At 35.9% G+C, this 12,792-nt stretch overlaps 1 protein-coding gene across 4 annotated transcripts in view; it reads left to right on the top strand.

Annotated features, from left to right (window-relative positions):
- Positions 1 to 1,257: 1,257 nt before the first annotated feature.
- Positions 1,258 to 12,792, top strand: part of Nudt13 (nudix hydrolase 13) — a 16,810-nt gene continuing 5,275 nt past the window's right edge. Inside the window, exons 1-6 of one of the 4 annotated variants that reach the window (XM_048809146.1) lie at positions 1,258 to 1,411; positions 7,547 to 7,689; positions 10,264 to 10,436; positions 10,591 to 10,697; positions 11,467 to 11,592; positions 11,931 to 12,042. In XM_048809146.1, coding sequence (XP_048665103.1) covers positions 11,539 to 11,592; positions 11,931 to 12,042 — 166 coding nt within the window. In that variant the 5' untranslated portion in view covers positions 1,258 to 1,411; positions 7,547 to 7,689; positions 10,264 to 10,436; positions 10,591 to 10,697; positions 11,467 to 11,538. Of the gene's footprint in view, positions 1,412 to 7,546; positions 7,690 to 9,553; positions 9,689 to 10,263; positions 10,437 to 10,590; positions 10,698 to 11,466; positions 11,593 to 11,930; positions 12,043 to 12,792 lie in introns of those variants that run through there. The other 3 variants (XM_048809136.1, XM_048809150.1, XM_048809156.1) reach the window with 3 other exon arrangements.

Genomic DNA, 12,792 nt, shown 5'->3' with positions numbered 1-12,792 from the left:
TTAAAATATAAGTCAAATCATTTAATTGTTCTGCTCAAGTCCTTCAGTAATTTCCCATCCCTCCTCCCATAACAGCCAAAAACATTGCAATAGTTTAAGAATTTAAGACTTGTAAAACCCTATGTGATCTAATACCTGACTACTCTTTGACCTCATTTCTGATACCATCCTCTGTCCTAGCCTTTCCTCAAACCTGTCAGACACATTCCCACACAGGGCCTTTGGATATGCTCATTTTGTTCTATCTACAAATATTTTCCTATGGATATCAACTTGGCTTCTTCAGTTATAGCCTTTGGGGTCTTTGCTCAAATATTGCCAAGTAAGGCTGACCATCCTGTATAAAATAGCAAAATTATTCCTCTTATTAATTTGCTTTATTTTTCTCCCTAGCACTTATAACCCTCTGACAAATGACATATTTACTTGTTTATTTCCTTCTATAAACTGCAAGTAACATATGTTCGTGTATTTGATTCCTTTAATAGTCCCAGGCATATTTGATGCTTGTTAAATATATGCTAAATGAATGGCCTCCAAAGTTGTCTTTTCCTATAAGTAAGTAACTTCCGTAGTAAGAAGACCAACAGGGCAAGACCAAGGGAAAGGATTGCTTTCTGTCAGATGAAATGTTCTTCTCCAATCAATCAAAGGATAAATTCTACTCAAAGCTCAAACATAGCTTGACACAGTCCTGTATTTTTAAATTAACAGAATTTCAAGAAATGTTAGAATTAGCTCTAAAGTGGACAGAGATAGAACTAGAAAAAAAAAAAAAAAAAAGAAAGGTAGAATTATCTGATTCCCACTCCCCTTTGCCCTATCCCCATAATCTATGCATTCTGTGTTTCAGAGTGGATTTATAACTTTATCATTTTGTTATTTAAAAATGGATATAATGCCACTTTACTTTTTCCACACATGGTATTTCTGTTGGTATTAAGATCTTAGGGGGCTGGGATTTGGCTCAGTGGTAGAGCACTTGCCTCAGCACCACATGAAATAATAAAGATATTGTGTTCCTCTACAACTAAAAAAAAAAAAAAGAAGAAGAAGAAGAATTTAAAAAAAAGATCTTAAAAATTCGTTAACAAGATTGTGGTTAACTTTGCAATTAGAAAACACAGTGCCATGCCTAGGAATTGAACTACAGTTCCCAGAGTGCATCTCTTAGGAGAACTCTGGGAAGTGTGGCAGAAGTATGCTTTTTGACCACCATAGAGAACTTTATCAAGCATAGGGATTAAATTACATTTCCCAGAGTGCTTCTTTTAGGAGGATTCTGGGAGGTGTGGCAGAAGCAACAATGATCTCTCCAGGGAAGAGAAGTTGTTTGAACTTGAACATTTGGAGTTTGCTGGTTTCTGCTGATTCTTGAGGCCTAGGAAGGCACCCCCCCAAAGAATTCAGAGTGAGTACAGTAGAACAGAAATGTGCTCAGGTTCTAAGTGCAAGAAGTTATTTTATAGGGAGACATAATTAGAACTTAATAAAAGCTCTTAGTTACAGTGTTTTACAATTTAGGTTAATCTCTTCTCTGTCTTGGAGAAACCAGGGGAATGACCAGTTTTGCACTTGTGAAGCTATCTCATTAACTACAGTTCATCACTTTCTGATACCTCTTTGAAGAGTTGTTTAAAAATAGAATTTGCTAACTTCTCACTCTTTGCCTTAATTTATTAGTTAAAGGAGGAAACACCATCTTTTAGAAAGCAAGTCAGAAGACCTTGAAATTTGTACCCCAGTGGTTCCTCAGGTCCCCATATTGTTGAGGTCTATAGTCATGCCAAGATAGATGGACTCTCTCCAGAGGGCTCTCCCAAACATCAGAGTCTTAACCTCTTCTTGGTGATAGCAACATAAAGACTTGAAATGAGCTTTTTTTGTTATGCTTTTAGGCTTTATAAATTAATCCTTCTCCTGGAAAGATGAACAGAATGAGAAATGTGTGTGACTCGTTGATTTCAGAGAGTTCAGAGAAATTGTTAATCTTAAGGTCATCATTTATTAGTTTTTGAAAAAAGTAATATTACTTTTCATTTCTATTAGGCTATGTACTTTAAAGGGAAAAAACAAAGAACAAGTCAGCCATGATAATTCAACCATAGGCTGGTAGCAGAAACTGGGCAAAACATCAGACAGCCAAGTACACTGGGCTACATAGATTCGTCAGTAGTTAAAACCGCAACCAAATAGTTCTTGCAGTTCCCAGGATCCAAAAAATACTCCAAAGGAATTCCCTTTGACTCACAGGGAATATGCTGAGGTATTTCCAGTAACAGTGGCTAAGAAATAGCCTCGTTGACCAATTAGTCCCAGGAACTACTATTTTATGATACTTTCTTTTATTCAAAAAGGAATAAGTACATACGGTTATAAAAAATGTTCAAGTGCAAACTGGACAAGGTGGCACACACCTGTAATCTCAGCAACTTGGTAGGCTGGGGCAAGATCACAGTTTGAAGGCCAATTTCTGCAATTTAGCAACACCCTGTCTGAAAAGAAAAAAGAAAAAAAGGGCGGGCGAGGGGCTAGGGTTGTGGTTCAGTGGTAGAGCACTCACCTAGCACAGGTGAGGCACTGGGTTCCATCCTCAGCACCACGTAAAGATAAATAAATAAAGGTTTTTTAAAAAAAAACGGCTGGGGATGTAGCTTAGTAGTACATGCTGTCATCCCTGGTTTTTTAATCCCTAGTGTTGCAAAAAGAAAAAAAATTAAGTGCTGAAATGAATAAAGTAAAAATTACAAGTACCTCTTTCAGCCCTTAGAATCTCCTTCCCTCTCTCCAGAATTAGTCACTGTTAAGAGTTTGGTATGGGGCTGGGGATGTGGCTCAAGCGGTAGCGCGCTCGCCAGGCCAGGCATGCATGCGGCCCGATTTCGATCTTCAGCACCACATACAAACAAAGATGTTGTATCCGCCGAAAACTGAAAAATAAATATTGAAATTCTCTCTCTCTTAAAAAAAAAAAAAAAGAGTTTGGTATGTGTATTCCTAGTCATTTGAAAAATATAAACAAATACACAAATTATGTACTCTGGAATATATGTATCTGTCCATTTCTTTATAAATTCATTAGACCATGCTGACCAACCAAATACTACTTACTTTTTTCCTCCAGTTTAAGGCATAACTGGCAAATAAAAATCATATATGTAATATACATACTATAACATCATATGTAAAAATTATATATGTATATATGTATATATATGCATCACACAATTTTGATATATGCATTCATTATGAAGTTATTAAATCAAACTAATCCATCACCTCACATTCTTGTGATTTTTTTTCAATTGTAGATGAACACAATACCTTTATTTTGTTTTATTTATAAAACAAAATATTTATTTATTTACTGTGGTGCTAGGGATTGAACCCAGGGCCTTGTGCAAGTACTCTACCAACTGAGCTATATCCCTAGCCCTATTTATTTTTTTACATGGTGCTGTGGATCAAACCCAGTGCCTCACACATGCTAAGCAAGTGCTCTACCACTGAGCCACAACCCAAGCCCTTGATTTTTTTTAATTGTAGAAAGGACACTTAAGATCTATTCTTAGTAATTTTCATATATACAATACATTAACTATAGTCATCATGCAATACAATAGATCTCCAGAATTTAATATCCTGTCTAACTTAATTATCCTGTCTAAAGTATTATTTTAGTGCTTTTGATCAACATCTCCTATTGCCCCCTTGCTTTTCTTACTTAATGATAGATTCTGAATAAACTTCCCTATTACTACATAAATATTTTTAACTGTTATATTATTTTCTATTTATTTTTAACAGCAAAATGTGTTATTCCATTTCATTATAATTTTTAAAACATTCTTGTACATGTCCTTCTCTTCCTAGAATAAATTCCTAGAAGTAGAATTGTTAGGTGAAAGGAATGCTTATTTAACATTTTAATAAGTATTCCTAAATTGATCTCTAAAAATATTGTTTCAATTCACATTTTCTGAATTGTATATGAACTAAAAATATTTACGTCAAATATAAATATTGACTGAAAATACATTTCTCCCAATATATCACACAAATCCCTGGGTTATTAAAATGGGGATTTTACCTTTAAATTCTGTCTCAAAGAGTGCTTTGCAACCCACATATCACATATTGCCTTCTGTGAAAGCTAGTTATATATTGGTATTCTCTCTCTTGCTAAAGTTTCTTGAATGTAGGAATTTTCATCCTATAAATTTTTGTGCTCCTTAAGAGAAACCCTGTATAAAGTCAATATTCAACAAATACTTTGTTGACTCCCATTGCTAAATATATTTTACCCTTGCTTAGGACATAGATTGCAGCTAAAACTATCCAAGGATTAGTCACCAGTGACTCATAATTATGCAACCAAGAAGTAGGCCTCAAACTTTACTTATTCCTTTGTAGGTTAAGGTCAAAGTTTGCTTCCCTTGGGCACAATTAAAGGGATGGCTTATTATTTAGCTGTACTGATTTTCCCATTATTTTCAGTGAAAATTTGTGATTTTTTTTTTTTTTTTTTTTTGCTGCTAATATGAAAGGTATTTTCATGGGGAAGAAAATACTACTGACATACAATTTAAAAGAAACCCTGCTGGGGTTGTAGCTCATGGATAGAGCACATGCCTCGCACATGTAAGGCACTGGGTTCGATCCTTAGCACCACATAAAAAATAAATAAAGATATTGTGTCCATATTTTTAAAAAAAAATCTTTTAAAAAACAAATACATAGGGGCTGAGGTTGTGGTTCAGTGGTAGAGTGCTTGCCTACCATGTCTAAGGCATTGGGTTCGATTCTCAGCACCACATATAAATGACTATCAACAACTAATGAAAAAATATTTTAAAAATAAATAAATAAATAAATAAAAGGAACCATGGGGGCCATGGATGTAGCTTAGTGGTAGAGTGCTTGCTCAGCACGCCCTAAGCCCTTGATTCAATCCCCAGCATGGAAAAAATAAATAAATAATAAAAGGAACCATATTTTGCAATAAAATATAAATAAATTTTGCAATAAAAAATAAATAAAATAAGTGTATTGTGTCCAACTACAGCTAAAAACTAAATACTTTTTAAAAAAAGAAAAGTCTATAATCACACAGAAAGATGACAAAGGAATTTTTTGTCTTAGCCTGGAGAAATTTGAAATCACTAGCCTGCTCTCATAGTTTCGGGGTTTGAATGTTTGCAATCTCTGTGGTATAGCCCAAGAACCCCCACCTAATAAAGGAACTGAAGTAGTAATCCTGGACTGATAATACCCCTGGGACACCTTGCAAATCAAATGTAAAACCCTTCAGGAGCCAGACACACACAACCAGGCTCTCTAGTTAACCTTACCAAACTTGAGTGCCGAGTGCAAAATTAATAGGCATAAAATTCTTCATGAGCAAGAGTGAACAAACAACAAAATTGCAAAATTTTTTGATATTTTTGGACATTTAGATGTTTGTCCTTCTTACACTGAGACTCCAAAAACAATAACAAAATTATTGAGAAGAAGTCTAAGAAATGAGAATCTTAAAGTGATTAAATGTATTTAAAATGAATTGAGGCCGGAGTTGTGGCTTAGTGGCAGAGTGCTTGCTTAGCATGCGTGAGGCACTGGGTTTGATCCCCAGCACCACATAAAAAATAAACAAATAAAATAAAGGTACTGTGTCCACTTACAACTAAAAAAAATTTTTTTAAAAATAAATAAAAATAAAATGAATTGAAAGCATGAGAAAAGAATAAAAGTCTATAAGTAAAGAAGGTTATGATATAAAAAATGTTTATATATGTTTAAGAAGAAAAGACTACAAAAGAGTAGGTATGACTGATTCTAAATATACCTATACATGCACTGATGTATAATCTTAAAGTTTGTAGAGTTCCAAAGTGTAAATAGTGATCATCTCTGGTAGGATTGCTGATTATTTCCTTTTTTAAAAAAATTGATAATTGTATATTTTCTGATTTCTAAAGAATGACTTTTTTAATGGGTATAAGAAAAAACAGCTAAAGGTTTTCTTGGTATAATTTTAGTGTAGTAACTTCTATACTATTATAACTAAATGGAGAAAATGAATTATTTTAAAACACAGTTCTTTACTGAGGAGAGTATGAGTATGAGGAACTTTTGGACTTAGTTCCTGTTCCATTTGTGGGTGTTTTGCTTTTTAGGGTCATTTGGGCAGAGCACAGGTTGTACCACTCTTAACTCTTTTGTGAAAGCAACAGTGTTTGTTCCATTATTTATATTTGGTAACTTCTTGGTCACTCTACTTTGACAAACAAGGAGTCTTTACTCCCCATTCCAGGCTGCAGTCACTTAAAATGAGTTTTAAAATATCACAGGTCTTAAAAGATCCAGTTTCTTTTGTCTTCTAGTTATAAAGAGCTCATTATAATTACCTTTATTACACAATCAAAATAAGTTCCTAAAAATGGCTACTGGAATGTGTTTGTCATTTTGCTTTGTATTTTCACTGTTAAGCCAATGCTCCCTACTGGTGTTACAAATGCTCCCAGATCCTACAGATTTTCTGATTTCTGTCAGTAAATCATATTTTCCACTTACTTGACAAAATATGCCATATACCTAAGAATCTGTTTTAGGGTTTTTGATAGGCAAATTTTTTTTTGTTAATTCCAAGGCCCAAAAAAGCATCTGTGTTCAATCTCTACTAATCACATGGACCCTGACTCAATTCCCGAGGATCTTGAAGGAAGAGATCAGACCACACTTAATAAAAGTATTGGAAAAGCCTAGAATTCCATTTTATTTCTTTCTGAGAAATCAATAAAGGGATGTTTATTTTCCCACATTTTTATTTTGGCTATTGAAAATATTGTCCTCATTAACAAGTCACATATAGGCTTCATCAGTGGTCCCTTCAAAACAGATAAGCTGCCAATAGTGTCTACTTTTGGAGCTAGATGTTTAAAGTCAGGGTACACTGAAGATAAATGTGTTTCTTATCTTTGCTTGATCAAATGAAAGCTCCTGAAGGTATAGTGTCTGCTCCTTGGCCATCTGCAGTAATCAAGTCTGCTCCTTTCTCTAGGTATTCTTTGGTTGATGTTTCATTATGGTACCTGTTTTCCTTTCACTCCACTGCCTGTAAATTCTTGCCTCACAGTATAATATTGGCAAAGTTCCTTGAGGTTCATTCAGTAAATATTTTATTACCCTCGAGGTTCAATAAATATTTATCAAATTGAGCCATTCAGTATGCTAATGACTGAGGTGCAGAGCTGAGAAAGGCAGACTCTGCCCTTAAGAAGATCAAAGTCTTCCAGGGGAGTCAAATGAACAAATAATGTGACAGTGCACCCACAGAAGTGTGGGCAAGGGGTGCAGTAGAATGAAGAACAGAAGCAGTGATTGCCTGTAGCCACCTCAAATCCTTTATAGAGCACATCAGAATGCAAATAAATAAGTAAAGGGAAATAACCATGGTGGGAGAGGGATGCAGGAACAGAACTCTCAAAAATATATGCTATGCTAGTAAGTATGGTCTTGTAATGGCTTAATTATTTCCCAAATGCAGGTATTTATTTGAACTGAAAGAAGATGATGATGATGCATGCAGAAAAGCCCAGCAGACAGGAGCATTTTACCTCTTTCATAGCCTGGCTCCTTTGCTTCAGCCATCAGGACATCAATACCTGGTCCCCTGGCTTAACCTATTAGGTAAGCCCAATGCGGACGGGTAGAGTAGATCACCTGTGGCCACTAAGCAGAATTCAGTCCATATTGGATCTCAGAGAAATATTCTTGAACTTTAGCATCCAAATTTTTCAAACAGCTTCTGCATCTCAAGCTTTTACAGCTGCTTCTGCCAATTAGTCATTTATTGTATGGACAACCTTAGTTGACCAGTCAAATATTAGGTGATGATATGAACTCTGATATTTTAAACCAGAGGTCTACAAAACTGCTATGAAATGGAACCTGCTGCCTGTTTTGTAAAAACATTTGTTTTTTCAGTGCTGGGGACTGAACCCAGGGCCTCATACATGCTGAACACACTCTGCCATTGGACTACATCCTCAGCCCCTATAAATAAATTTTTACTGGAACAGAGCCACAGTTATTCGTTGACATACTGTCCATGGCTGCTTTTGCCACACAATGGCAGCTGAGTATTGTGACAGACTGTATGACTCACAAAGCCTGAATTAATTAGTATCTCTTTATAGAGAAAGTTTGCCAACCTCTGCCTTACACTGGTGATTTCCAGCTTCCATGGAGTTGTAATTGTTTTACTGTTTAAAATTTGCATCCTTTCTTAGTTTTTACTAGATAAAATTTGCATCCTTTCTTAGTTTTTACTAGATTTTTGTACTGGGGATTGAACTCATGGGCACTCTGTCGCTGAGCCACATTCCCAGCCTGATTTTGTATTTTATTTAGAGACAATGTCTCACTGAGTTGCATAGTACCTCATTTTTGCTGAGGCTAGCTTTGAGCTCATGATCTTCCTGCCTCAGCTTCCTGAGACACTAGGATTACAGGCATGTGTCTCCTAAGATCAAAATTTAAAGTGAATTAAAATTAATTTGTTTAGAGAACTCTTTTTTAGTGTGTATAAATATAGATATCTAAGCAGTTGGGATTTAGTGTTTTTGTTTTTTTTTAATGGGATCTCAATATCTTACTATGTTGCCCAGGTTGGCCTTGAGCGCCTGGGCTCAAACAATCCTCCTGCCTCAGCCTCCTGAGTACCTGGGACTATAAACCTGTACTATAGCACCCAGCTGGGATTGGATATTCAAATATTAACTTTCAGTTTTATATTGATACATAAATATAACAAGTCACTATATACTGGCTAACTTCTAAATACATTGCCAGTAAATTTCTGTCATGGGTCAGATGTTGGAGTACTTGCATAGGTAGTTTCCAACAAATACAAGGGCTCCACTTGAAAGCAGTAAACATTTTTTTCAATGCCTAAAGAAGTTGACTGTCACTCATTTTATGAATGAAGAGGTATGTTCCTTGCATCGTACAATCGTAAACAGAGTTATACAGAATTCCTCAGATTGCCATTGAGAAATTGGAGGCCAAAGAAGTGATTAACCAATGAATGTTATACAGCTAATTAGCTTCAGAGCAGTGACTTTAAGCACAGTTGGCCTCCATATCCTCAAATAACTGTGGATGCCAAAAAAATTTTTTTTTAAATTGTGACTGTGCTGAACATGTATGGACTTTTTTTTTGTTATTTTCCCCTAAACCATACAGTATAACAACTGTTTACTTAACATTTGTAGTGTATTGGTGATTGCAAGTAATATAGAGATGATTTAAAGTTTATGGAAGGATATACATAGGTTATATATAAATACTATACCATTTTATATAAGAGACTTAAGCATCTGCAGATTTTGGTATCTGTAGGTGGTTCTATAATCAGTCCCCACAAATACTGAGGGGCAACTGGATAGCTAAAGTAGATGATTTTCTGTAAGTCTAATCTGGCTTCGGTGATATTATTGAAACTCTTGTTTTTGTTTGTTTGTTTGTTGTGTGTGTATGTTATGTTTCTTAGAGTTGGAAAGGCTCCTGGGTAAGTTTGGACAGGATGCACAGAGAATAGAAGATTCAGTGCTGATTGGATGCTCTGAACAGCATGAAGCATGGTTTGCTCTGGATCTAGGTCTGAATAGCTCCTCTTCCACATATGGTACATAACACTTTCTAGTGGGTACTTCTCAGCAATTCTCAGACTTTGAGATTTCACAAAATAATATTTCAAGAAAAATTTTAGGAGTACAAAAGTTATCAACTTTTAATTTTTTTTTAGTAAGGTCATAAAATTTCTATCATTTAAAATAAAATAAAGGACATTTTTAATGTCTGCTTTCTAAGCTAAGTGGTGAGTACACAGATATTTATTGTATTTTCTCCATACCTTTATACATTTTTTGCATTTATGCACTTTAATATATCATACATAGATGGGATATAATTTCTCATTTTTCTGAATGTACATGTTGTAGACACATTTTAAGTCTTAAATATTTTATAAGAAATGTTTTGAAATTCATATCATCATAGTATTGCTCTTACCAATGAACAGAAATGAGTGTTACCATGGGGTAGATCTGGGTCCCCAGACCATCAGGTGGGAACCACTCTGCTCTAGATTTATGGCTCCTATCAAACTTTCCTTCTCTCTTTAAGGGTCTGTGTGTAAATGTAATGATGCTGGAATGAGGTTCAGAGAGGAGTTTAGAGGTCATTTCATCTCTTTTCTAGGGAGAGTTTGTGGCTAATTCAAATGAGTTTATTGCCTTGAAGAGGATCTTGAGAAATACTATGCTCTAATGTTTCCCAAACTAGCCTGACCATAAGAATCACCTGGTGCTTGTTAAATAAAGAAAGAAAGAATTCTGGGCCTCACTCCACACCTGCCACTTCAAAATCTCCAGGTAGGAGCTTGAGAACCTGTATATTTTTTACTTTTCCCAGTTGAGTCTTATTAGGCAAGTTTGGGAAACACTGATCTATCAAGATAGACTGGGGTAGGGGCTCAGAGACAAATTTGACATTTGTTTAATTTCCTTCTCTCTTCTGATTTTCTAGCCTCCTTACCAAAATCTGAATTGGAGACGGAACTCAAGGGGTCTTTCGTTGAGCTGAGGAAGGCTCTCTTTCAACTGAATCCAGTGGATTCCTCCTTGTTATTCACGGTAGGTTCTGATTTATCAATTCTGTAAGAAATTTAATAAAGTTGGGTCAAATCCATGTGTGCTACACAAGACTAGAGTGACATTTGATTTCTTCTTTTGTGGATCATAGCCCTGCCTACAAATTTTGGCAGGATAGTGTGTTGTAGGAAGTTTGCTGCTGCTTCTTTATTTTACCCTTGTATTTGGCTATCAAGTTGCTATCAAGGCTCTTTTCTCCTAAGGACATGCAGATCTATGGCAAGAGAGTCCATCAGCCTCATAAACATTATTATTGGCCCACAGAAGGACATACAGAATGTCTTTAGCCTGAGAAATAATTTTTGAATTGTTTTAATAACTTGTCCTCACTGCTTTAGATTCTACTTCATTTGGCATTTTGATTGTCTATTTGATTTAAAAACTCTGAACACTTAGTTGCAAAAAAAAAAAAAAAAATCCAGCCTATTAAAGAGAAATACATGGGGGTGTTCACCTATACTGAAAATGTTTTCTTTTTAAGCTGGTCATGAATACACAGGTGCTTATTATCTTTTTATATTTTATTTAATAATCATAATACACTCTGTGCTTCCTTTTATTCATATTTCTGATGCTAGGGGAATATATCCAGATAGTTTCCTTATCTTAAACAGTTAGTAACCAGTTAAAGATAGTGAAGTAGAAAGGGATTAGCATTTCCCTCTACGTTGCTCTAGATACCAGGCCCAATGTTGTTGTGGATGAACCTTATTCTCTCCAAATGAAACCAGGCCCCTCTGTGTATTTCTAGGCTCAATCTCTTCTCCGTTGGCATGATGATCATCAGTTCTGCAGCAGAAGTGGGCAGCCCACCAAAAAGAACATGGCTGGCAGCAAGCGTGTGTGTTCTTCCAATAAGATAATCTATTATCCACAGGTAAGGGTTGCTTTAAGGAAACAGTAATCCAAGAAGGCTGTGAGTTACACTGTCCTGGGGAAGGAAGCCTGTACAATCAAAATGCTTCCTTAGCTGGACACGATAATGCATGCCTGTAATCTCAGTGGTTAGGGAGGCTGAGACAGGAGGATTGAGAGTTCAAAGCCAACCTCAGCAATTTAGCAAGGCCCTAATCAACCCGGTGAGACCCTAAATAAAATACAAATAGGGGCTGGGGATGTGGCTCAGTGGAAAAAGGCTTCCTTAATTATCTATTCCTTCTGCCCAGTTAGCAGGCCCCAAAGTGCCAGTGTCTAATTTCTGTTCTCCTTCTCTAGATGGCTCCTGTGGTGATCACTCTGGTGTCTGATGGGACCCGATGTCTGCTTGCCCGCCAGCACTCCTTTCCCAAGGGACTATATTCTGCTTTGGCAGGTTTTTGTGATATAGGTAAGAAGTGTGGGGGGATATACAGGTGATAGTGGGCGACAGAAAATCTTATTAATAGTAGACATTTCTCTGTTTTGTTACCATACTTCTTTGAATCTCAAGCACCATCTTTCCTTTTATATCAAGAAAACTGCCTTCTGGCATTATGAATTTCCAATATTGTGTTAGGCAAAATTTCAAACACAGCATAGTTAAGAAGATTACATAGTGAACACCCATTCAGCTACTACCTAGAGTGAATACTTATTTATGCCACTAATTTTATTGCATATCCATTCATCTATCCATCAATTCATTTTATCTCTGATGTACAGATTGTGGACCTAGTATGCTTTTCTCTAAATACTTCAGCATGCATAATACTAACTAAGATTTCCATATTTATTACAGGGTTGTTGTTTGTTTTCTTTCTTAGTTTATTGGAGAAAAACTTAAAAATGGTGAAAAGTGAGATTTTTATTAAAGGTGAGGGCAGTAGTAGCCTCTCCCATTGAAGCCCTTATATAATATAGTTACAATATATAACTATAGTAGGAGCTGGGTGCGGTGGCACACACCTGCAATCCCAGCAGCTTGGGAGGCTGAGGCAGGAGGACCACAAGTTCAAAACCAGCCTCAGCAACTTAGTGAGGCACTAAACAACTTAGTGACATCCTGTCTCTAAAATATTTTTTTTAAGTGTGGAGGATATGGTTCAGTGGTTAAGCAGTCCTGGGTTCAATCCCTGGTACCAAAAAAAAAAAAAAAGGA

Source organism: Marmota marmota, unplaced genomic scaffold (genome assembly GCF_001458135.2).
Source record: "Marmota marmota marmota unplaced genomic scaffold, marMar, whole genome shotgun sequence".
Classification (NCBI taxonomy): Eukaryota; Metazoa; Chordata; class Mammalia; order Rodentia; family Sciuridae; genus Marmota; species Marmota marmota.
The sequence above is the reverse complement of the archived record's forward strand: the minus strand, read 5'-3'. Positions and strand labels throughout refer to the sequence as shown.